The sequence below is a fragment of the Thunnus maccoyii genome, chromosome 3 (genome assembly GCF_910596095.1).
Source record: "Thunnus maccoyii chromosome 3, fThuMac1.1, whole genome shotgun sequence".
NCBI lineage: Eukaryota > Metazoa > Chordata > Actinopteri > Scombriformes > Scombridae > Thunnus > Thunnus maccoyii.
In genome coordinates, this window is record NC_056535.1 from 19,423,143 (window position 1) to 19,451,055 (window position 27,913).

The 27,913-nt window shown below is 39.1% G+C and overlaps 1 protein-coding gene across 1 annotated transcript; it reads right to left on the bottom strand.

Annotated features, from left to right (window-relative positions):
* Nucleotides 1-9: 9 nt before the first annotated feature.
* grm2b (glutamate receptor, metabotropic 2b) lies at nt 10-27,893 on the bottom strand. Its single transcript, XM_042406480.1, has 6 exons — nt 27,631-27,893; nt 22,917-23,544; nt 8,114-8,951; nt 6,237-7,300; nt 3,000-3,192; nt 10-2,283 (listed from the first exon to the last, which is right to left on the bottom strand). The coding sequence occupies exons 2-6, from the start codon at nt 23,424-23,426 to the stop codon at nt 2,210-2,212; spliced, it is 2,679 nt and encodes an 892-aa protein (XP_042262414.1). The 5' UTR covers nt 23,427-23,544; nt 27,631-27,893; the 3' UTR covers nt 10-2,209.
* Between the last annotated feature and the right edge of the window lie 20 nt (nt 27,894-27,913).

A 27,913-nucleotide genomic window follows, 5' to 3' on the forward strand; every position in this document is an offset into this window, starting at 1 on the left:
TCAATCAGCATAAGTCTTATTTGTAAAAAAAAACAAAAAAACAAAAAAAAACTTGCAGCTGTGGTTTTGTTTTTAAATGCACCAGCACTGTTCACATAAGTGAAGGAATGACTGGTGTGCTGTGTCTGGATTGGACCAAGTGAAAAGAGGCTGTCTTGTAGAAGTTACCACATCTTGTCCAAGCTGACCAAGACTGCTCTCTTACCATCTTATGATTCAAACTTGTGTTTTTAAACTTATTTGTTGTTGGGTTTTGTTTTTTTTTAATAAATAAGCTGCTGAAAGTGTCTGCTGAGAAGAGTTAGTATCACTTTTGTATGAATCACCACAGGCAGTTTGAGAAGCAAAATTAGTTAAGTTTGGGTTTGACCCTGCCTATGTCACCATGGCAACTGCTTCTTCCTTGGTTGTCAGCCTCTCAGAGCCAAATGTAAAATTAAACTGTACGGTGGAATCATTTATCTCTGTTGGTAGAGAACCTGTAATTAATTTAAAAAATCATTGATAAAGAATAGCAACACTTCCATTCAAAACTTGTACAACTATTAATATTTTAAAAACCTCTTTGCAAGATGAAGGCACTCTTAAGACCACAGGCCAACTTTTCTTTTCTAAATCCTTTATTTTATCACACAGAAAGTGTTTCTACTGCTGCAAGGTTGTTGTAGGCATTACGGCGCCTTCATCAACTATCAAGAAGTTTACATTACTGTGAGGTGACTGTCGGTATCAGTGGATGGAATTTACAGAAGCAACGTGTGCTGAAATCCTTTAATTACCTTGAACAGAGCGATTCATTAGCATAACCCTGGGGAACAAACTGTCTAATGAAAATATAACGGAGGTGACAATTACTGTTGCTGTATTAACGTCTCAGTGATAAGCCTGCTAAGTGTTGCATTTGCACTATCTTCAATTCCCCTGCAGGTGTCATCTTAGGCTTCTTCAGAGATGTTGCTGTCCTTTTCAGTGGTTCAGATTTGTGTTTTATCACTCACACTTTTATTTGGAATAATAGTTTGTACATGACATAAATGTTAAAGGCAATATATTTTTACAGTTAAACATATTAACAATGAAATTTCAGTTTACGTGTTGTTTGGGCTGCGAGTTTACTTTATGTACATTTAACCAATTAAAACAGACCAGGCAGGTGGTTTGTATATAGATGGGCAATACAATTTAATATCAGGAAACTCCAATCAGTATAAAAAAATGAAAAAGTCCAAGTGGGATGAATATATTTTTTTAGGCACTGTACATGTAGAATTGCACACACTCAACTAGTTACAGCAGTTGTTACAGTTTAGAGATTGGAGCACCAATACAAGTCTTAGTATTAGAACAGACTCAAAATCAAATAAAACTATACATCATCTGCTGTTGTCCCTTTTTAAAACTCTGGAAAAATTAGAGGAGGCAATCCATTAAGTTGATTCAACTAAAATAAACAGAAATTTTAGTGCTTAAATTAGCTTCCGAAGTCAAGGGAAGAGCTACGAATCCAATAAAGCAAAGCAAAAAGATCATTGTCATTGCCTCTGAATAGCTGCTCTCACTTTGAATAGTGTCAAATATTGCAATTGCGAACCCAAACACAATGGCATTTAATCATTTAATATTACAAAAAACATTTTATTTACATAAATTACAGGAAAGCACACACTGTTATACCAATCTACATGAACACATTGTCCTTTATATTGTCTAGTTGTCTAGTTTTCATCACGTTCACTATGGTTAGTCACATATTTTGTTTAACAGAAGGGCTAAATTTATCTAACAGCATTTTTTGTCAGTGTCTAAAACATTTGGATATATTCACAGCACTGTAAGGACAAGATAAGAACAGCCTTTTGTATAACAATTTTGTATAACACTATTGCTTCACGACCACCCATTTGACAACAAGACTTCTTAGGACAAGGCACAGTGCATTTAATCACATCTATCTGTAAACTGAGGAGATCACAGCATATTAAATCTATACAAAAAAGGCTTTACAATTGATACATACTGCTCACTGCAGGAAACATCATTTAGCTTTCACAGTTGGAGTTACCCTTGCCACTGTCAGTCAGTCTACCCAGACAGAGTTATCTCTCTGCAGCATGTTGGATGGCACGGGGGCACCGTCACACTCAGCCCCGTTTGATGAAGCGATGACTGATAATGGGATGGTCTCTTGTGCTTAGAGAGGAGCCTTTTTTCACAAAGAGGACGTTGTAGAGTCCACCACCTCGCGGCCGTTACACACCGCTGGCACGTAGTTAGAGGCTGATCCTGAGAGAATAAAAAGAGTGATGTTAGCCAGGCAAGAGTTGTTCAATGTCAGGAAACAAAACTGTAAACAAGAGATAAATGCCATGAGCACAATTGTGGAAATAAACAACCATGGGCTCTATGAGTCTGTCTTTGCTGGTTTGGGTGAATTTCTTCCATAGTTCTAAAAAAGTTGTACTTGAATGATTACATTTAATATTATTTTGAACTTCTACTTAAGTCCATTTCAGAGGGAGATACTATTTACATACATGCATTTACAATATACAGTCTTTACAACATACAGTTTGTTTGTTTTTTTACAAATAAGACTTATAAAATTTTACACATTCTTACAGATTATTGCTATTATTATCCAACATGAAAAGAAACATGGATTTTTATTGCTTGGTCACACTGATGATCCGGTTTTCATTCTCAGGTTTCTGTGCATAGACATGTGTATATTTCATCACATAATATGTAGAAAAAAAACAGATGCAACATGTAGTCTACTTTTGGTCAGCAATCTGATTGTGTTTTACATAGTGCAACATGTTGCAGCTGCTAGAAATGAGGTTGCAAATAAAATTTGCAAAAATGTTTAAATCTCATCAACATAAAGTCAAAGTTAAAGATGAAATTTCCAGTCAATTCATTCATCAATACAAATGTCTTTGTGCAAGTGTTTATCATGTCTGTATATCAAATAGAGCAGGTATTGTGGATGTCTGCACCTTTAGAGTAGCTGGAGCCGGGAGCAGAGGCAGATGCAGACACTGTGGCACTGAAGCGGTTGGCTGTGACTCTGAGTGTGGCCACATTTTTCTGGGGCTGGAACAGGATGATGTGGATCTTGGGAGCGAAGAGGCAGCCGAGAACCACCGAACCACTCAGACTGACAGAGATACACATGGTGGTGGTCTGCACCTGTGAGGACAGAGAGAGTGTGTGAGGGTAAACACGTCATTCTGCACTTGGATTTTCTCTTTTTGTCTTCAAAGGACTAAAGAAGTTTGTTCAAAGGCCACCTGGCCATGGCATGCACACACACTCACACACACACCTGTTACTTCTGTTAAGGCTTTGATCCAAATCAGTGCACTCACGATTTTATTAATTTCCTGCTCTGGTTACTTCAAAACCTTTGATCCAATCAGTGGAATTCCCTCTTGCTGCTTCTCAATCTCAGAATCATTTAACAAATCTGTTCATTTCCCTCTTTTTCACAGGCTACTCACAAACCAATCATAACCTGCCTTTCAAATATATACATACAAAAAATTGTGTGCACCTTGTGTGCTCTTCAACATATCTTTGTCTTTCAGCTCACAGAACACCTTCTCCCACCTCTCCTGTCTTAACTTCACTGTCACAGATAATCTTCCTGTTCTTCATCTCTTCGTCTCCTCCTAATCACTTGATTATAAAACATAATACGTAAGTGAATAACCAATATCTCATTAGTCTCTCCCGGTTTTAATGTTGTGGAGATATGTCTAAACTGCAACTTCAATTTCTTGTTTTTACGTGAATGAAATTCAGTCAAAACACATTTTAGATATTTGTGGCAATGAATCAAATGTTTTTGTTGTAGTTCTATGATAAACACAGATGATTACATGTCAGATCATGTACTTTAACTGTATTCAGCCTCTTCTAAAGTTCAGATAAATACTACTGCTGCATTCTGTAATCAAGCCAAAAAACGAAACCCAGAGATGTCTTCTGTCCTTTTATGTGTCATACAGTTATTATTCCAGCATCAATAGCCACATTTCCATTTTCAATTATGTGTGTGTGTGTTTTTTCAAGTTTTCAATTATGAATGTTAGCAATTCTAATTGTGTATCTGCATGTGAGTGAATACGAGGGCAAGAAGAAGAATGTTGAATAATAAGCACAGCTGGCTGTCCTGGAAAGTCAGGGCCTTGTTAGTCATATTTCAGCTGCTAATGTGAGCTGACTGCTGGGGTCATCTTCCTGAGCACCATCTCTTCCCACCCCACTGGTTACCCCTGCAGTCCAGGAACTTCTATTTGCAGAACCACAGCATGAAGTGAAATCCCTCCTAAACATACTGCATAACAACACTGCAGAAATATGAGGAGTCCTCACACATTCAAACTTGAGACTGCAAAAAATAACTGCGGGTGATATTACTGCACTTGTCTTTTTGTCTGTGGCTCATCTCTTTCAAAGCCAAAGATGAATTTCTAGCAGCTATTTACATTTAACAATTTTTTACACAAATGATTATAAAGCACCAACAGCACATGCTATGCCACTGTGAACCCCACTGTGTTTTTATGTAAAAATGGCTGCTAGGAGAATTAAATTTACACTTATGTTTACTTTTACTAATGCTTTTATAGTGTTTCATTTTGTTTAATAGATATCTAAATAGTGTTAGACAGATTTTTATCAGGATATAGCTGCACATTATCAATTATTTCACTCTTTCCTTGACTTTTATGATTCAGTGTTTTAATTTACTGCCATCTATCTTTCAGAAATCTTCATAAAATTAAAGATTTGAATGTATAATTAACCAGTTTGGCACAGAAATCGATCATTACTCTATTTATAATGTTGAGTTTTTACAAAATAAGTAGAGTGAATCCATAAAGGAGAAATTGGTTTCTAAACATATGATAATATTTGTATCCCTCTGTGAAACCTTGAGCTCATCATGATTCACTGGGCAACAAGGCTAGTCTCTCATCAGAATATTTCTGTGCTATCCAGCACTAATTTGAAATGTTGCGACTGAACCCACAGCCATTATTATTGGTGTCACGCAGAACCAAAGCATCAAGGTCTCTGTTGCAGTGCCAAACCTCTCATTCTTTCAATTACTCTGTTTGCTGCCACTCCAGTACGAAGCCTAATATTCTACCATGTTGAGCGGGTCTCAAAAATCCCACTGGGGATCAGGAAGGTAAAGGTTTTCAGTTCACGGTTTGGGTGCCAGGAAGGATGATCACTGCAGACATGAAAAGCCTGGGGTACCTCATGATGATACAAAGCTTGTGTGATCCTAGACCTCCCCCCATCTGTTTGCACAACAAAGTCCTTGTTGCACACCCTGCCCAATGCTGTGGCAGTAGCCTTGAGTCCGCCTAAGGCACCAGCACTCATAACTTACATGGTCTGTCAGCTTTATGCCCGTTGTTTTGTCTTATTTGTCTTATTTGTCTTACTCCTACTTTACACTGCATGCAAAATAGATTAATTTGTCCTTGCAGCGATACATTTTTTACTTGAGCAAAATAAAATGTATATTCTAATTTGTTTTGGCCTGCTGCAGCATTACAAACAAGTCCAGTGATAGTTATGCATATTCAGCCCATTTATTCATTGTTATTTGGAGATGCAGGTTAAATTTAGCCTTTAACGACTTGTGTGTAAAGGCTAAAAGCTGCAAAACTTTATTCTCATGTGACAACTGCAGAAAGGGAGTGCTATTAAACAAGCCGGTGCTCTGCTTACAATTATTTTTAGTACAGGTCAACATAGTGTGTGGTGAGTTCAATATAAAAAGGTCAGTTCTGATTCTGTGTCAGCATCTAATAACCTAAACTCTGTATTAAATCTCCAGAATTCATTTTTTGCATCTGAAATGTGCCATTAAGCATTTAGTACTGACACGATTCAATGAATCAGTTTGAGTGTCATTAATTATTTCTACCTGTGTATTCTTGCCTGATCTGTCTCCAGAGTCTTTGTTCTCATCTTGAAAGATCCTTCAACACACATGAAAAGAAAGCTTGCTCTTTCATGAGTCTGTGCGACGGTGATAAAATGGAATGTGAAAGTGACACCTTTGTCTTTAGGAATGATAAACACACAAGAGATAGTCATTTATAGACTGTGTTTACATTAGTCCGCAACAGTGGGCATGAGAGGTTTCTAGAAATATAAATTGTAATTGCTCAATTGGCCTTTTAAAAACCACGTTCGCAGATAGTTACCCTGTAGTCACTGGCAGTGACATAGAAGATGGGCTGGAAGGCAAGCCAGATGATGCAGGTGGTGTACATGGTGAACCCTATGAACTTGGCCTCATTGAAGTTTTCAGGGCACTTTCGGGTCTTGAAGGCGTAGACAGTGCACAGGACAATGAGGATGCAGTTGTAAGCGAGCGATATGAGCATGCTGGAGTCCCTGCTGTTGCACTTGAGGGTGACCACGTCTCTCCTCTCTGGGCTCACCTCCTTCCGGACCCCTGGCACCTCCACCAGCAGCCAGATAAGGGCCACTAGCAGCTGGCAGGAGATAAGAGCGCTGCAGATTGCTACCTGGGAGGCCGGGCTGATGAAGCGAGGCCGCTGGGCTCCATCCTTCACCCCGCTGAAGATACGGGCGATTCGGTTGGTCTTGGTGAGCAGAGCCGAGTAACACACAGCGAATGAGGTGCCAAGACCTAATCGGCGAAGGGTGCAAACGACAGTGGAAGGCTTGGCAATGTAGATGAAGGTCATGCTGTAGCACATCAGCACACCCAGCAAGAGGATGTAGGAGAGTTCGCGTCCACTTGCTTTAACCACAGGCGTCTCATTGTTCTTGAAGAACAGGCCCACTACCGACAGAGTACACAGTATACCTAAGCATGAGATGGTAACAGGCCCAATGGCCCAGGCATCCTCCCAGCGGATGTACTCTTCAGGCAGATCATAGCAGCCTGTCAGGTTAGCCAGGGGCCACTGCCCAAAGCTACAGTCAGCACAGGTGAATTCATCCTGCAGGTACTGGTAGGGCTGACAGGGGATACAGATCCAGCAGCACACATCTCCAGGCTGCATACTTTTCACCTCGTTTTTCCTGCAGGGGTCACTACACTGAGAAGTGGGTGGCACAGGGCCATGCCAGGATACCCCGGTGGTATTCAAAATCAGGTTCTGGTCCCAGTAGCCGACCTTTCTGTAGATGAACTTCCCCTCTTCTTTGTGGTAATGAAAGATGTTGTAGCGGCTGATGCTGTCGCCAGATGAGTCAAAGCGCACCATGTTCTCTGTGTCTGCAGGTCTGAATGGAGCTGGTAGGAAGCAGAAATACACAAAATGTTGACTTAAAGCTACTGTCAATGTTTTACAAAATCCATATCCATAAGTCTTGAGACAAGACTTGAATAACATTACATTAAAAAACATCACTGTCCTGGCATATAATGTACTAAAAAGCTATAAAATCACAGTGGTTTCCTGCCATTTCAGCTTATCTTAATGCAAGTATTCATTCATCCAACATAGTCTGAGAATAAAACATTCTAGATAGGTTTTCCTCCCACTGATTTCTCCATGCAAGTTTATGGATTATTTTTTCTAATTGAATAATTAGCAAGCAAGCAAGCAAGCAAAGTTTATTTATATAGCACCTTTCACAGACACCAGTCACAAAGTGCTTTGCAATCAAAGAAAAAATCAAATACAATCAAATCAAATCAAATAAATAAAACAAAGACACCAGATATAATGTACAAGGGGAACAGACAAAAAGGACAAATTAAAACATAAAATATCACATGCTACCCAAATGCCTGTCTGAACAGATGGGTAAAAAGTAAAAAATGATAAGAAGAAGTCATTTTCAACGCTACAGAGGAAATCATTTGAAGTCTAAATCCAGCGCCATGCTTGTTTACAACCCACATTTGAGCTACACACGCAAACGTGGGTTGTAAACAATGGGATTGTAAACAATGGGATTAAATTCATTGAATGTTAACCAACATTCAATTAATTTAATCCCATTCTAAGATGTTTAGAATTATCTCACAGGAGTAGCTATAACATAAGCATGTAAATCTGAAACATTTTGTGTCTGTGTTTGCTTCGATTGCTTTGCTGACCTTCAAACTTGGTCTTCAGGATGAACTCCTTGTAGAACCTTTTGCCGTTACCTGGTTTCATGGCATCACAGACCTTGGACGTGTTGGAACACACTGCTTGCCTCATGTTGTGCAGAGCATACGCCATTGCATAGACTGCATTTACCACAAACATGATCTTAGACTCCTGCTCAAAAGTTCCATCTCTTAGGCTGTGGTCACTGCAGCCAGCTTCCTCGAGGCTGCAGCCAAACCGGTGCTCCCAGAACTCTTTAAACCATGGGTTCCTTGTGTTGGTGTACGGGTTGAGCTTGGTGAAGTAGTCTTCAAACTCTCTGATTGGATAGGAGGCCAACTCGATAGTAAAAGCTCCATCTGCCGCCGTCTCGCTGCCCCTCACCACACTCTCCTGTGCCCCCCAGCCATCACTGGCCACCCAAATGAAGGTGACATTCATACGAGTAGCAGCCACCAGCAGCTCACGGGCGTCTTCACTGCGGGTGAACAGGATGACCACCTTGGCGTTGGACTTCTGCTGTAGGGAGCGGATCACATTCTCATAGCCCTGGCGGTTCATGGAGCGGCTCACCTTGGCTGAAGTGGCGATGCAGATTTGGCGAGTGCGGGCCTCCTGCTGGAAGGCGTCAATGCCAGTCTCACCATAGTCGCCCTCTGACGCTACTGTTGACACGTATGTCCAGTTGAAATAACGCAGGATCTCAGCCATGGCCTTGGCCTGGTAGAAGTCAGCGGGCACAGTGCGGGCGAAGTAGTCATAGCGTGTTTTATCACTGAGCTTTGCACTGGTGGAGGCATAGCTGATCTGAGGGATCTGGAACAGCCGCAGTAGGTTGGCCACCTGGAGAAAGAGGGAAAATCCTTTATTAGGTTTATTGTAGCATTGGAAAGTTTAATCTCATGGCCTTCATTGATATATTTTTCAAAGATTTTTTGGTATTTTGACTTCATTGAATATAGTTTCACAGTAGGGTGTGTCAGGAACCATGGGAGGAGCATGACATGCTACCAAACACTTTGTTGTTATGAATCTTATACCACAGCTAACAAGAATGGCCCCAGAAAAGTGTTCAGATCTTGTATACTGGCAAATATAGTTACTTTAGTTTAGCAAATACATTTCATGATTTAATGTCTGTCATTGTACAATAGCTGGTTAATTATTGTCGATGATGATGTTATAGTTGCCATTGGCATTTCAAAACTACGAAGGACATTTTTGTAAAAAAATTATCCTACAATCCCATTGGTTCTTTAAACCTATAAGAGTTGATGTTTTTGACCACTTGGGGGGCAGCAGAAACAAGCTTTGGAGACAACACAGACATATTATCAACTTTGAAGTTGATATAGCAAGTGCATATAGTAAGTGATTTAAGGTCACGTTTACAGTACATCTTAGAATGTACTGTAATTATAATACAAGTCTCTAAAGTGACTTTTCGAACAAAATGCTGCAATGCTGCATTTCAAATATTTCTCTTTTTTAAAAGTATTTTTGCTTTTTAACTTGCAGATTTCCATCTGCTTTGTATGTGAAGTGGAGCCATTCAACTGCAGAGCTGCTGTCGGATGTGCTTCAGCTCTGTGGCAGGGACTGGCAGCAGAAACAGCGACAATGCAATGTTCCTCTATCTCAAACTGTTTACTCTGTCAGGCTTTCACATCACAAGCCACAAGTTCCACAGTCCCTTCACAGAGAGTGCCAGATAACAACAGCAACAGTGGCACAATGAATTTTATCTACTTGTTTTGCTGTTTTTTCCAGTTAAAGCCATTATGTCAAGTCATTCAAGTCTCATGATAGATTCTACCAGAAGGTATGATGCTCACCTAACCCAGACAACATATAGATTTCCTTGAGGATAGCTGGTGGTGCCGAGTTCAACCAGGGTGGATGATAATCTTTGACTGAAAACTCAGCGAAGTATCTATGTTGGACACAAGCCTGCTGAAATGATTGTGTCAGAGATATAACATGAAATAACTGCAATTATTTTCCCACACAACATTGCAGAACTAACTGTGACAGAGAGCTGTTGAAAACTTGTCATTTTTCAGGATCCTCATGAGACACTGTGGTGATTAGTGAATACCCATGAGCTTCAATATGACTACCTCCTCCCTCAGGCATCATTGTATGCCTGGAGGCTTCCCAAACAATGGCATCCCCATGGATATAATTGGAACCTTTCTCTCTCACAGTAAGTCCTATTAAAAGTATCGTTATCTCTTACAGCTCATTCAGTCCAACCAACAAGAACTTAAACAGTGCTACCAATCATTTCAGTGATATTATAGGTCACAATTGTTTTAAACAGCAGTGGTTCTCTTTTTCACGTTGAGGATTCCTAAACTGACACAAATTAGACCACAGATCCCCATTTGATAAGATTTTGTCCCATCTGATGAGAATTTTGCTTTTGGCTGTTATATTACAGAAAGTGTATGAAACCAATGACCAAAACAGTCATACACTCTATCATTATCTTACTTATGGATGGAATTACAGTGAAAATAAACTATTCCCCTTTTTGCTGGGGACCCCCTGGAACCTCCTCAAGGACCCCTGGGGATCCCCAGACCCCACTTTGAGAACCACTGACATACAGTACTGTATGTTCACCTTCTGCATGTGGTGGATGCCTTTACTCAACAATCTTTGGTGAATGCCTGTTACTCAACAATCTTTTTTTAGCAACGCTTGCAGTACTGCTCTAGGGATGGAAATGTCAGTCTGTCAGTAGGTTCACCACTTAAGTTCAGACTGAAATACTTCAAAAACTGTGGATGGATTGTGGTACATACATTCATGTCGGGTGAACTTTAATAACTTTTGATAACTGGTGATTCCCCTGACTTTTCATCTAGCACCACCATCAGGTCAAAATGTTCATTTGTCAAATATCTTGGCCTCAGCTGTACTTTGTGTAAGGCTGCATTCACACCTAATCCAGCACTACGACGCAGAGGGCTATAATGGTGGGGGCGTGCTGTTTGAGGTACCAGTGAGACAATGAAATACAATCCAGGAAGTCGAGTTAGAGTTACAGATTAATGCATTTAAGGACTTATCAGAAGCCAAAACACTGTGTAGCGGTTTGTAAAACTCACAGACAGGATTTTATAACTCTGGAAAGTTTTCACAGCATGCTGCAGTTTTTGCTGAGCTCTATGTGGTCACCACTCCCGCAGCGTAAATGTACTGCCCCCATCCAAATGAATGGGAGGAGTGCCTTTTTTCATGCAATGCCAGATTTGGAGTGAATGCAGCCTTAAGTGCTGAATTGAATAGTGAAAAGAGCTAAGGTGCAAATAGCTAACATGCGCAACATTTTTTTATCACCTATATCTTTGGTAAATTCAGCATTCAGCATACAAATGCAAAGTTTTTGGTTATACAAAATACGGAGCAGAATCTAACAAGACAAATCTAAAGTTATTCAAACAACTGAATATTTATCACATTTAAGAACAGAAAACAGAATAGTAATGTAATAAAATAATGAAAACAAAATTTTCTGCACGTCTTAGCTTACACGTTAAAAAACGACGTTATATCTGCATCAACATATAAGCATTATCATTATAAGTATATTAGCATGCTGATGATAGCATTTAGCTATGGATGTATTATACGAACATTAATTATCCTTTCCTGTTACAGTACCGCGGTTGATCCCTGGCACAAATTGGCAGCAAGGCTGAGTGGACTCTTTATTTTTTACTTCATTTTTTCTTCCATTTTCTTTTATCACATCTCACATTCATTCTCTCCTTCAGACATATTCACATTTTCATTGCTATGACCAGCCTTAATATAAAGTGATACATTTGTAAACATACATTACTTGACTGTGACAAACAGGAGAGACTACTTGACATTGTAATATACAATACAAACATACTCTGTTTTGCCTGACATTAACCCTCATTTGCGAGCAGCCACGTGCTTAACCTCCTTTAACTAAAACACCCCGAAGACAAGAGCCAACAGAGAAGACAGGCGCACTACAAGCTCTTGAGGGGATGAATGGAGTAAATATGATGTATTTAGACAAGCGCACTGCACCAGGCAGTAGTCCTCTCCAATGTTCCTAGTAGAATATATAGGGCAGAGGTCTCATCAAATTACCCACTGAGAGATGTGAATTCTTTTGTTAATGTAGGAGAGAAGCCTGATTAGATTCCTGCATTTACTGATTCATTTATGTTGCCTAGGATATACAATATTTTGTATGCAGCAGGCTAATGTAACACACTTGCATGGTAATAAGGTAGTTTCCTCTTGCAGGATTTTCAGACATGTAGTTGGCCTTCATCAGTAGATTCTTGGAGAAGCCTGACAGTGCACCTTTCAGGGCAGCACTGGAGTATGTGACGCTAACCGTCTGTTCATGCTCATACAGTATTTCCCTCTCACTCTCTCTCCATCGACAAGTCAGATAAGAATGCCCAAAGTACTGGCTCATGTGTACCATATTATAAATGTGCTTGCAGTGCATGAGACTTGAAAACTCTAAGCTTTGCTGACAATTTGACTTACAGTTACTTTTTTAAGACTTAACCATAGCGTTCTTACAGTGCCAATCAAGAGTTTGGACACACTATCCCATTCCCTTGAATGAGAAAGTGTGTCCAAACTTTTGACTGGTACTGTACCTGTAATTGTAACCTTTACCCCGACTTGAACTCATCCAAGTGAAGGAACCTCTAGCATCTAGCTTGTGTAGAAAACAAATCTGTGACATATCCTCACTGTAACTAAAAAATAATACATTATAGTGAATAATGAATATAGTGATCTGATTAGATTGTATGCAGGAAACTTCCTGCATACATTTTTAAGTAGTCTTCTTGAAATTATTATTCTAACATGTAAAAATTATATTAATAATGCCCATTTGTTGCGTGAGGACAAGTATATTGGCAACAACTCAGTATTTGCAAATGATTGTATTAATTAGTTTAATGACCTCATTAGCATTACAAGTTATATCTAATATATCTTGTTGATTATGGCAATACATTAGGCAGTTAAGGTCTTGTTTAGATGTCATTATTTAGGGGGTTCATTAGTGCAACACTGATTGTTTTCTGCGATGTTTCCTTATAAGGAAGTAGTTAGGCATGCCTCTTTCCCTTTAATGTTCCTTTAACCTCAAACAGTCCAGTAGAAGCCTCTTTGCAGTACAGCAGGCAGTAATAGAGAACATCAGAATCAGGTTTTTTGCCAAGAATTGCTGTACATGCTGTATTCTAAACACGGTGCAGTGATTGCATAATATTTTGTACAGAAATGGATACTACTGTACAGATGCCATATGTCAAGAAAATATGCTGATTGCTTTTCATTTTGGTGGCAGTGCAGTGACTAAAAATGGACTAAAAACAAAAATCAGCAAGTTATAGTGGAAGTTATAGTGCAAAAAAAAAAAAAACTTGAGGTAGTAGTGGGAGTACCAGTAGTGCAAAGGTAAGGGTATGTAATGTGCATAAGAAGACCAAAAATACCGGAATATCTCAATGTAATTTCAAAGATATTGGTGCATCACATCCTTATCTAAGACCAGACTTCATATTCCTCATCCCAAATATCCGGTTAGGTAGATTTTGACCAAACTGCAAATTAATGGAATATTTATCATCTATTATATGTTACATTAAATTGTATATTTTTCTATAAAGTACTCATCTGTATATAATATTTAATATATTTACAATACATATTTACTGTATATTTAACCACTGCTGTCAGCAAGAGTCTTTGTGTGCAGAGCCAGTTTGTTAAAATTTCAAAAATATATTTCATACTATAGTTTGTGCCAACAAAGAAACATATAAAAAGCTCCTATTTATAGGTCCCAAAGCTTCTTTTCCCACTTTTAGCACTGGTTTTATGCTTTTTTCCTAGACCAACAAATATATTGCATGATAAACAGCCCATGAGCAATATAAAACATCTGTATGTTCATGTTTACAGTTACAGCTACCTAAAACTATAGCACTCTCCTGTGAATTTTTGCTGTAATATCTAAAGAACTAATAATATAGCTATTAAATTAATTTAATATGTCAAAGAGGGTGAATTGCAGTGAGCACTGATATTTCAAGGATGAAGTTAACAGACAAAGCAAGGGAGTGTGAGAGTATAGTTGTACTGGTGCTTAATTTTCTGGACTTGCACAAGCTCACAATAAACTGAGTTAGTTGGGTGAAGACAAACTTAAACGTGTCAATATCTGTTTAGACAATACCATCATAATATAATAGATGAAAAGGTTGTGTGCAGATAAAACTTTAGATAAACTCTTTAGATCATAATCTTATGAATATCTTAAAATCTATAAGCTCTGCTTTAGTAAATAATGCTTGATATGATGATGCATTGTGGGCAGCAGGACTATGGGATACCAGAAGCACTGAGGAAAGATATGAGACAGCTGGGACACGGGCAGTCTCTTACTCATGTGTCTGTCATGATTTTTTTCAACATGGAAAGTCCATCTTTATGTCCCCGAGGTCCCTGTCAAGCTGAGCCCGATACAGTGAATGACATGCAGAGTAAACTTCAGGATGTACAGTACACCAGCCCAACCACTTAACAGAGGTCCAGAAATACATCTTGTGAATAATAGATACAGCTACTGGGTTTGCTATAATGTATTTGAATTATAATAATAAAAAAATATGTCAGTTGTCACAATCTTTTATACAAAAATACATATGCAGTGTGAATCATGTGGGTATTTTCATCATTTCAAGTACCATACACATATAATGACAGGCAAGCAGGTTACACTGACTAAAGCTGTGGGGTTTGTTGTATGTGTTTATTGATGATATAAATTAATCTGTTCAAGTACACCAGGGGTTAAATTCTGAAGCAAAATATAGATGATCTGCTCGTTGCCTAAACATAATGTTCCCTCTCTCTATATTACTTTCAAAAATACCATCTAATTCCAAAAAGAAACACAGATGTTGTACAAACAATAGACATAATTATTCGTGCCAAGCTTGTGTCAAGTCCAATTTGGGAATAATCTAGTTCAGTTTCTGCAGATGAGAAATTATTCCTGCAACAGGGAATCACACATAAATGCAGCAAATCTGATAAAACAAATTGTTTACCAAAATACACCCAAATAATAATAATAATTCAGTCAATTAAAATTATTGAATGGCTTAAGTGGCATGAAATGAGAAAATGATTGTCAAAGGCAATGATAGGTTTGCTTTATTTTAATGTATGCACAATCTGAGCTTTGATCTAAACATCCACTGAGAGGAGAAAAAGCATCCAAGCTGAGTTGTGCTATAGTTGATTTTGAAGGGATGACTGAAACAGCACATAACATTGATTTGATTTAATTGATTGTGCAATAACAAACACACACACACACACACACACACACACACACACACACACACACACACACACACACACATCTTAAGCTAAAAATGCATGTTTTGTGTTCATCCACTTGGATCTAGTTTGTTCTCAAGTATGAATTTGGTGTCTCTACTCATCCAAAGCTTATTCTTCCAAAATTGAAAGTCGTATCAACAACTTTGGTATGCTGCACACCTCTGATGCATTTGCATTTTTGCTCGTTTGCATTTGTTTTTGCCAGCTGATCCTTCAGCTCCAAGTTCATCTTGGTATTTTCCTCTTGCTGCCAGTGAAGGAAAATCATACCAGTAGCAGTGTAGAGTGTTCAATCCTGTGACATTTCAACATATATCTGTTGGCTCTGCTACCCATCTGTCCTACAGCTGATGAGGATTCACTTAGATTTGAGGCAGTTTTGTTGTAAGATTTAAATGGGCTGCTACTATAGGTGGAATTTTATGGGGAGATGGGGAGACATATGTCACCCTGAGTAATTTCATATAAATGATTTGTCCTTAATTAACTCAAATGCCCATGACAATCTCATGAGAGAGAATGACTACTGCTGTTTGACTCTACATCCCATTGATATATTTATATGTTAGCATGTTAGTATACCCACAGTTAGTATTTTAATGTATATGTTAATAACAAAGGGGATATTTAAAGGAAAAGTTATTTTGTGAAATACATTTCTTTTCTTTTCCTAGAATTAGATGACAAATTTGAGATCACCCTCATGTCTGTATATTAAAGGTTAATTCCGGTTAATTTCAAACTGGCATTTTTCCCATAAATGTGGCCATTGTAGCTTTATAGTTAATGCTAACTTTGCACTTGCCAGAATAAAACATAGGTTCATGATCATGATCATGGGATCATACTTGCTGCGTGCCACTCTACAATTGAATTCAATTCAATATGTTTTCTTGGTATGAAACATAATTTTAATATTATTACACAATATTATACTATTTTTATAGGATTTTATCACTATTATTTTTGTTTTGTTGTAATTTTTTTTTATTCATGATGGTTTGGCAACATTTACTATGTATTTCTTTGCATGAATAACTCATAATTACTACCAGGTCAAATTTGACCCAAAACACAACAGATGTAAGTTTTTTTTATAGGCATTACAAAAAAAAAGATCAAAATATGTTTTATTGTATTCAGAAGGCAATTGTAGAGGATGTAATGGAGCCTTGTTTTTATCAGAAAAAATTAAAAGTATGTTTCACACATCTAAACTTGAAAATGGGTCAAATTTGACCCTAACACAATAGAAGGGTTAAACAAACAGTGAAGATGTTAACAGCAGATGCACATGTAAACAAGTATGTTTCCTACATAAGACCACATACCCCATGTATCCATGTCTGTGGGTCAGAGTGGTGTGTGTGATCCATACTTAATATTAGTGCTTATATAGCTAGCAGTGCTGTGGCAGAAAGAAAGAAACGTGCGTTGATCTGCTTGCATGCGATATTTCAGGAAGAGACAATTCTTCACATTAAACTCACATCTGTTATTTCCTCCCACCACCACAACAATGCTCACCAACACAACAGTGACCTTTCGAGCCGCTCTCAAGTATGTGGATACATCTGAGAAAAAATATTTCTCTTTATCATCTGCTTAGCTTAAAGCTTTGAACTATCACATCCAGCCTCTGGCATTTATGAAATAAACTTTATAAGTCCAGTAATTCTTATTGTTATTGAGACTGGAGTGCAGTAATCCTGTCACACAGTCTTAAGCATAATTTTAAATAACAGCCACGGGTTCTTAGACAACTGATCATTTATTCTTGCAATATCATGTGAAAAAAGAGAGAAAACAACAGTTCTAAGACAGACAAGATGAAAGGAGGTGCTTGTGGAAATCAATATGCAAGCAATATTATTGACCGCGTGGGCCTGACTTGAACAAACCTTCCAGTCATTACAATGTTTCTCTTCACTTTGAATGACATTCTGACATGCTAATTAGGGAGCTCCGAATGTGCTAAAATTTTCAGTTCAAAAAATAACAGTTTCAGGGAAGGGAGAGGAGAGGAGAGGAGAAGAGAGGAGAGGAGAGGAGAGAAGAGGAGAGGAGAGGAGGAGGTTGAGGGAAGCGGGGGGTGGGGGGGTGGGGAGGGATTCAGCTATAATATCACATGATAAACAAGACCCTTTTGAAGTTAACACCAAAGCAGGATTTTTTTTTTCACCCAATGCACTCTGTGAAGACGGAAACACAATAAAGATAGAGCCCTCTCCAGTTCCTCACATCAACAGACTTAATAAACCACTGCAAACCAAAAATATTAAACATCAATACACAGCAGGACAGATATAAACTCTTATAACCTTAAATTACTGAGGACCAGCAGCTGCAGCAGTGGTAAGAAAGAGTTTGTTTAATGGTCTTAAAGGATTTAGTGGGTGTTTTAGAGATGCACATGTTAGGATATTAAATTTTTAGGATACTAGATTCTGAGTAACGACTGTCTGAAGGGACAGTGGTTCATATTGCCATATTACATGTTTAATTTACTGGAGATATGCTGTCGAACTGTCCTGCAAGGATTTCATTATTCTGGAGTGATGATTGCCACAAAAGTACTTGATTTTTCTTCTTTGTGTGCAAGTGTGTTCAATTATTTAAGAACATGTGTGGGTTTGGGCTAAAAGTTATTTGCATAAAGTTCATGTTGAACTCAAGTTGTGATTTTGCCTCTCAACAATTTAAGCAAAGAGTAGTGGCTTGTGAATTTAATACAGATCTTTTATTAAAATGTTTGTTTATTGTGAGGAAAAAGTGTGGGATACAGAATGAATTCCAAATGATTCCTTGTTCTTTTTAAATTATTTTTCTATGTGGTTGATGCTAAGTTAAATTTATATCTGTAAAATGTGTAGGCTGTTAGGACTGAGTCATCACTCCATACAGCTAACATCCCAGATGGCAATAAAAAAACTTTAACAGCAAGAAGACATAACAAGGACAACAACATCCATCGGGATGATTAAGAAGATGATGAAAGCCTCCTAAATATTGCTGGACTAATTATGAGAGAATCCTTTTGAGGCTGATGAGAAACTGGCTCCTCTCCCACCATCTTTCCCACATCTCCTCCTTGGCCCCTGTCGCCAGCAGCGTCAGCCTCCTCTCCACACACAGGTGGACACGTCCCTGCCAGCCAATGGAGATGCGCCCCACGGATGGGAAAAGCAGCTTCTCTCAAGTTCCCCAGGATCTTCCCTGGCACTTGTCCCCCTCAGTTTTATAACGCCCCTTCATCTCCACAAAGTGCTGCTCTGGGATAAATAGGGACAGTGTAAAGCAGCGACCTCTCAAAAAAATCCCACGATGGGCTTCACGCCACTCTCACGGCTCGATTCAGTGTGGTGCCCAGGAAATGAAGGCGCCAACAAAGAGACTGTTGAGTGTACTGACAGTAGAGGTATGTATTCAAATTCATACAAAAAACACTCAAAGCAGTGAGTTTCTCTTTGAGTCTTTTGCGACTGTGCGGTCACTCAAGACTCATTCACAGGAGGACACACAGATAGTCCTTTTCATGGTTATTGAAAACATGCTGTTCTTTTGTCAAAGCCATCATCAACATTACAGAGGAAGAAGATCTATATTATCCACTTCTTTCTAAGTGAAGAAGTGCTTAATGTTGAATTTCCAACATATGGTGGATATCCTCAGTCCAGTCTGCCATTTTGTTTGTCCATTCAGCAAATGAAGCATTCATCACTGCAGACTCCTGGCAAGAACCTATGTAAGGTTGGATCGTATTCTGGCTTTGTTTTAGCAGACATGAACAATGGAATCGCAATCAAAGAGGCTGCTGCACTCAACCTACTCAAAGAATCAGTTTCCCATACAGTAAATTACTTACTGTGTGGAGGTACTGGGAACTATGAATCAAAAATAAATCCAATTTTTATACTCCCAAACCAGGTCACTCTTTCCCAAATGCAAGGCCCTAAGATGTATGTAAAGACTGTACAAATTATGTTTAAAGTAAAAACACTACCTGAATGGATTTGAAGGTTGTTAAAAGCAACGATAGCTAACATGATTAAAGATCAATGTGTATCTTAAAGAAACACAGGAGGACAGGACAAATGTAATCACATAGGCAAAACATGCCTCTACCATTTTTATAGCGCAAAACCTCTCAGGTATTGTAAGAAACATTAAACAGAAGTTACACTGTCCTTGTCATGATGAAACAGAAATAGTGGTTAATCTGTTGTTTTCAGTTCCCAACCACAACTCTCCCATCAATTCAGCCCTTTAACCTTTAACTGTGTGTATGTTAGTTAAAGGACTGTATTGATGGAACGGGTGTGGTTAGGATCTGAAACAACAGATTAACCACAACTTCTGTGTCAGCATGTCAAGGATGGTGTAACTTCTGTTTAATGTTTTGCTGCACTATAAAAATGGTAGAAGCATATTTTGTCAACCACCACAACAACAGCGCCTTAAAGCACAGGCTCGCCAGGGCTTAAGCCCCGGGCCTCCAACCGAGGACCAGGGGCCTCACAAGACATGACCTTAAAAAACAAAAAAAAGCAAAAACCAGTAAATATGATGTAGGGGTAAACTACCTGTGATGCAGGGATGGACGTGATGAGAAGTTAATGTTCTCACTCTGCTTCAAAACATGAATAACATCATTACGTTGGTTTGAACATGGCAGTGCAGTACCAAGCAGCAGCAAAAGTTTTCACTGTCAAAGTAAAGACATCGAAAAGGACAACAAAAATAGCACATGGACTTGGAGGAGGACTTTGTGGCAGAAGTTATTAAATTTGAGTTTATGCGCAATGAGGTGAATACATTGGCAGTTGAACTGCTCAAACTCTTGAGGCAAAGAAAATTGCGGACCATGTTCCTTAATAAGGACAAAGCTCTATGCATTTTTCTCACCATTGCAGTCATCAACGCAAGTGGAGAGCAATCTTTCTCTGGCACAGGGCCCTGGGGCTGGGCTAAAGTAATGTCAAGACGCCCCTGCACCACAAATACATTTTCAACCTGTGGGAAACACTGAAATCAGTTCATTTGTATTATCATATCGTCACTGCCGACATAAACCATAAAACGGAGCTATCTGAAATGCATTCATTGCAGCTACACTCTTGGTTTACAATGCCATATACATAAGGTAGCATGCACACTGATTATAATGCATAAACACTACAGCATATTCATGAACAATATATTAGTCATCAGCAGTCTTTTTAGGTGTAATATCAAATATTCATGTTATGCATGAGTCATATGTGTGATTGGACTGTTACATGCAGCACCTGTTTATAGCTTTACCCTTTTCAATAGGCTACAACACAGAAATGTGTTTCCTGTCACAATATTTAGCCAAAATAAGCAACTCACTATCCTAGATGCTTTCTTAATGTTAAGTCATTTATGTTATTTAAGTGCCAGCGATATTGCCAGCCAATCACAGTAGAAGTCTCATTAGAGCTGTGTGTGGAGAATTGGAAACGAAATACATTTTTTGTGAAAATGAAAATCTTTTGAGGAAAAAATGTCACCACTGTATTTAATAGACTGATACTTACTCATACTAAGTCATACCAATTTGCACCAAGTCATCATGACCCAAACATTTTACGAATGAAGATGTGTGTGTACGTGCGTATAATAAAAGCGTTGTAAACCGGAGTTAATGGAAAATATAACCAAATTATTCATACACACTTTGTCTCGCTAACATCCAGTGCATCATGGTAATTATGGTGTGTGCGGGCAATCAGAATTAATTAATAATGCTCAGATGCATTGCCTCTGGCAACCTTTCATACGTGTGTTAAAGGTCAGTTTTCTTTGCGAGGCGGAAATGAAGTTGCTGACAAAGTGATGAATGTCTCTATGAATGCTGATGCTTCACAGCCATCCCAGGTGGATTTTTATCCCAGCCAAAGCTAAATCTACTTGCACTGAAATCTACTTCCACTGAAGGCTCAGTCCTCTGGCTAAGTAAAAGTGGAGATATAAGATGTTTTCGGTAATTATCTGTATTTTTGGAACGTGTGAGTGTATGTGAGTGAGTGAGTGAGTGTGTGTACAGATTCAAGTATGCAAGTTTATCCATCCCAGATTATGACAACCAAATGATCTAATGAATTACATGTGGGTTTTCTTTGAGATATAGAAGTGCTACAAGACGCAAAATCTCCTTGAAATATTTACAGGAAATACTTGATAACAAAGTTGCAATTTACTGGGGAGACTAAATATATAGTAAAAGTATTGGGACTTTGGTTGGGTAAGGGTTATAAATTAAACAGGAACATGACATCTACAATCAAAACAAAGAAATTCCAACCCCATTATCCAACAAGAACATCAGTATTGGATGATTCTGCAAAACTTCAGATAACATACAATGCCAAAATTTTTAAAATTAAACTTGGCAACTATGGTATGGTTAAGGTTAGGGAAGGTCATGGTTATGGCAAATGAAATCAATCAATCAATCAATCAATCAATTTTTATTTATATAGCGCCATATCACAACAAAAGTCATCTCAAGGCACTTTTCACATAGAGCAGGTCAAGACCGTACTCTTTAATATGACTGAGTTAGATTTACGCATCTAAAACAATTGGTTAAAGGTGGGAAATGGTTAAGGTTGGGAGACTAAAACATTTAAGGTTAAAGTTAGGAAAAGCAAACATTAATGACAAGTCTGTGACAGGACGTGAACTCTGGTCTCTTGCATGAAAGTCAGACATGCTACATACTCATCCAGCATCCTGACCTCCACCTTGACTTTCCATCTCACTAAATAAAGGGCACACTATTTTCTGCATTGGTACTGAGTATTGGCATTAGCCATAAATCGTGAGTTGCAGAATCATCCCATATGGTCATCATTTGCAGAGATATTGGGCTGAGAAATGATCCATTAGCATGACTTTCACAAAATCAGAAGTCAATCAAAAGTCCTTGCTGGTTGCAAAACCTGTATTCTGAATTCTAAACATAGTCAAAGTTCCAAAACTTGAGGTGAACATATGTAAAAACGCTCCCTGCAAGTCAAAAGCCCAGGCCTCAGTCTGTTCTCTTAAAGAGACAGGAGCTAAAACGGCCTGTTTCAGACTGAAGGGCTGCATAAAGGGCCAATATAAGAGAAATAAGTTTTTTTAAACTGCAAATCATGCAAAAACATGCCAGTATACCAGCCCCAGAATATAAATATAGACCTAGAAATGTGCAAGATATATCCCCTTTAACTTACTACTCACCTGTACCATATACTTTACAAATACAGTGGAGTATGTGTGATTTTGCATTTTCCATTATGTGACTATAGTAATATTGCTGTCCTATGTGTTGGTAAGGAATGATAAAGGAATTGGTACATTTACCTGAATGGAAACATCACTGTAGGATCCTCCGATGACCCCTGAGATGGCCAGTGGAACCTCGTTTTGGATGGGTCTGGAGCCGTCTGGGCAGATGAAGCCTGGATCATGCACCTTGGTGAGGGAGGCCCTGACAAAATCCAGGGACTGCTCCAGAGCATAGGTGTCCTTCGAGCAGGTGTCCAAGATGTGGGCCCCTAGCTGGAGTCCAGGAAGGATGCGATCACTGGAGTTAATCTCATCAAGCGCCAGCAGCATGGCCTCCAGTCTCTGGATCCCTCTCTCCTCATTGATCTTACCACAATCCTCCATCCCGTCACCTTTATGGTGCACCGGGAACAGGCCTCCAATCACCAAGTCTCCATCCATGATGATCTCACGTTTGGCTGCGGGAGGTAATCTGGAGATGCTGGGCAGGACTCCTGGTATCAGCAGATCCAACAGGAGCATGTGGAGAGGCCAGTAATGGGCAGAATTGGCCGATGACCTTGGGCAGAGCGCTATACTCAGCATGGCAAGATCAGGTAGCAGGGCTCAGCTGGTTGAAGTAGAGAGGAGCAAAGGTTTACAGAGTCGGGAGGCGAATGACTTTCAAGTCTTCTCTCAGGGAGTGCAGCATGTTTGATATTTCCTGAGAAAATGAAAAAAATAAGTTATCTATCTGAATCCATGTGAAAATGCTGAGAACAGAACTGAGAAATAACTTGATCATATGTCTCAAAATGTGCATTATTGACGCCAACTGACAGCTTACACTTTTTGCTACCTTTACTGTCTTTAAGCTTTTTGCCCATAGGTTTTTTCATAGGATATGAAACAGTCAATGCTACAGTATAAGTTGCTCCTCATAGTTTTCTTATTGATTCTTAGCTGAACTACATTACTTTTTCTCATATTTCAGACAGTGTTTCAGACAAATAATGCTATTATTGGACAGTCTAAACCTGAGACTGTTTGTCAGAAAGCTCAAAATGAATCTTATGAGTTACTTTTTGAAGTGAAATAGAAGTATTTCTTTTTCTTTTTTTCAGCCTGGCTCTGAGTGGTTCCAGTGTGAAATATAATCACTGCCATTTTATCTGAGAAACAACAGTAACCCCTGCTGAGTGACCATACCAAACATGTACAGATATTCAAGGCAAGACTCTCAAGTGAAGCGTAATTTCCAAGCTTATGACGAGATATCACATAGATGGTGGTTCTCCTCAATGACTGGGGTTGCCATGGAAACATGGTGGGTAAAAAAAAGGGTTGGACTGCAGGGAAGTGGGCAGCGAGACATGTATGCTAATATAGATTCCTATCATGTCGAGGTTACAGGTTTGGATCTCGCTAGGAGTTGTTATGATGTCTGATTAGGGAGGTGGGCAGGTTCAATCACTGCACTCTTGTAAGAGAGGAAGCCAATCCTGTTTCTTTCAAACACAGCTGCTCATCACGTTGATCAAATGCACAAACAAGTTCAGCAAACACATTTCTCATTTAAGGAGTCGTCACATGGTGAAAATGGACTTTATTATCTTTAAAATGTATCCGCAGCAGTCTGTGAGGCTGTTTTGAATTTTTTTTTTACACAAGTTCAGATTTCAGAAGACTCATGCTGGTAAACCCACAGAGCATGGCTGCAGTTTGGACCATCCAGTGTGCTGCTGCTCCTCATTAATGAGCAGAGGAAAGCTCATGACTGACTTTCCCTATTCCATCACAGGGTGTTCTTACTGACATTGTGACATTACATAACAACGTATCACTTATAGACACATGTGTATTATGAGCTCTATTGTGAGTATTTCTCTAAACTGTCATTTTATTCAATCTGAGTGTGTCTTGTTTCCTGTGCTCACAGAGGTAGAAACCCCTAACTGTGGGATATGTAGGGGGCTGGCTGCAAACACCAACGTCTGCAGCTACACCCAGATTATGTTCGTCCGGTGTGAGGGAGGTCTGGAGAGTATTCTGTGATCCCAGCAGTGGTGTGAGCAACAAACAACAGAGAAAACAAGGAGGAAAAAGGTGCAATGAATGCTGAATTTCACCCCCCTAGATAAATGTTACATCAGGTTGTGTGTGGCAAACCATATGGCGCATTGATGAATCCACTACTCTCTATCCAGTGAAGAGGATTGTATATTGTAGTGTGTGAAATCCAAATGTAAAATCTGTCTCACATCTGCTGTGTGTCCTGGACAGTGGGTGAAGCTGTTGGTATTATTTTGCCACATTTGGCCTATTAATAGAACCAAGGTGAGAAAGTGACTTGAAGAGTTCAACATTAAGAGTCTAATTGCTCTTTGGTGCTGCCTGTTGGAGCAGATGGGGGCTTTCTGGTTGCAAAGACTAGGTCATAGTGTGAATTAATGGTGCAATAAGGAACAGCCAATTAGTCAGGCCGATGCAAACTAGGCCAAAGTGAGGTTGGAGGTCCATGAGAGCCTCTCAAACCTCTAAGAAGTGCAAATAAATGCTGTAGAGTCTGAAGTGGACATGATAAACATCAGAATCATATTTCCTACCAATTATTTGCAACACTTATTAAATGGGAGAAGTGTTATCATTAAATCTCAGCCACTGCTTAGTTCTAAAGTGGCTTCTATCAGGCCTCGATCACATCATTAAAACTATCTTGATGTAGAAACAGTCGTCACACTCAGCAGCCAAGAGAGTCACTCGCTCCCCAGCTGTCTGTGCGCAATATTCCCTCTGAAAGGCAAGTTCAAAAAGAAAAGGCAATGTGCTTTACTCAGCCTTGAACCATCAGCTAACGCATTACTGCTCCTGCCCAGCGCAGCGCACAGAGGATTTCTCCAACATTAGCATAAAGATGCTTTGAGAACACCATTCCTTATTGTCTTATCCAAACAGAGCTAATGTGTAATGTATGACTCATTGCAGAGTTGCTGTCAGCAATGACAGTGATCAGCACGCACATTCGTATGGACATGTATCTGTGAAGAAATACAATAGTATTCATATCTGGAAAACAAGCTGAAGAGGTGGTTTTAAAATTGAGTGCAGGATAAAGACCTAGAGAGGAACCACCTGTTTGTAATTATTGTCAAGGTCCACTAAGACCGGGTATGATGCAAAATAAATCTAGCCTGCTTGAATGGTTGTATTCTATAAAACTGTTACATTAATTGGTGATCATCTCAGTAGCATCACCTGAAGTGTTAAGACTTTGCCATCAGCTTCATCTGGCTCATAGCCTGTGTGCTCTTTCGTTGAATACTTGAAAGTACATGACATGACATTTAATTTCGTGTCTAATCCACTACACATGAATCATTAAGCTGGTTGAGTAATAACAGCCGAAACACAGCACTTGTCCCATGAGATTTATTTAAAATATTGCTTTCCAGTGTTTACGTGACCAACACTGATAAGATGGTAATTTATAGTAGAGCTTTCGTTCTCATAATTATGAAAAAATCCACAAGATGGATGATGGGCAAAGTGTCATCCCCTATTCCCAAGTGAAACCAATTTTTTTCAAGTAATATGACAGTGGAGAACAAATGTTCCTCATTATTCTATTCAGTCAGAACACACAAGACAAATTACCATTTAAAAAGGTCAACCGTTAACTTGTCGTAATACATTATGACCTTTGATGATCCTCAATCTAAAGTTAACTAGCTGTTCGAGGCAAGAGACCTTCACTGACAACTGATGAAACACAAAAAAGAAGAAAAATCAACAGCCATCATAATCCCGCTAATGATTTCTGTCATTAAATCATCTCCAGTAGGGACACAGTTTATCCCTCCACCTGGACTTGTCAGCTGAAGGAATTAGGATGCCTCTGTGGTAGCCAGCTAATTGTGAATTTTCACATAGATCAGTGCATCATTTCATCAAAATAGCTCCGTTTAGCTCTCAAACACTTCACACGATTTTATTATGCTATACCCAAAAGAAAACTTGTTTAAAAAAAATATCAGCCTCAATTCACATGTTGCATACTGAGAGACAAAACACCAACAAGACTGTAAGGGGACAAGAAGGGATGGTGGCACCTTTCAGTAACATGATGGTGGTGTTCCAGTAGCCTCTAACTAATCTATCACTGTCAGCCTCTCACATTTGATAGAAATCCTGCTGCTAAATCACATCCTGTCTGATCTGTTGACGACAATATGATGCATGTGCATGCTAAATCATTTTCTCTTTTTCTTTTTATATTTTGCACTGAGCAAATACTTTCACGAAAACAGCTCAATTACTTCCACAGCAGGTTGCTGTTAGGGCGCTGTCTGAAAACAAACGCTCGGTTTTAAAGGTGCAGATGCATTACTGGATTATGCAATGTTAAGTTGAGACACTTGTGGTAGTGATTGATATGTTGTGGGGTCAAATTGGGAAACAACTTATATGCATTTTGTGCCGGTGTGCAGTCACACTCAGGTGTTGGATGGTTTAATGATAAAGTAGCTACATAAACTATTAGATCAAGTTCAGCTGTTTGTATTTCAGCCTACTGTACAAGCTTTGACACAAATTCACTTAATGCCATGTCAAATGCGTATATGGAATAAAGAGAAATGCTACGAAAAGGTTGTACAAGGTGCTTTTATCAGCTGATCATAATAATGGCAGTTAAGTTGAGGTTATGCTGAAACACTTAGAAAACGCAAAGGGACAATTTCTATGACAGATTTCTATGAGAAAACGTTAATTATTTGATTGCAAGGAAAGTTATTAAGCGAGCATCTCTTACCTGGTCGTAGCTGTGGATCTATCTTGTCGGATATATCTGCAGGTCTCTTCCCCACAAGCCGTGCGACAATAAACGGGCAACGTGAGGAAATTTCATGTGACGAGCAGAGTCCAGATGTTGTTCACTTTGAGCATGTTTGTCAGGCAGCGGCTTGGATCTGTCCTTGGTTCTGAAGTGTCGGTCACATTGGCAAGTCAGACAAACTCCTCGGTGCTCTCCAACTTGTGCCTGCCAGCCACCTTGTGTGCGAGTTTACAGTCCGGAGCAATATAACCGACCGCCC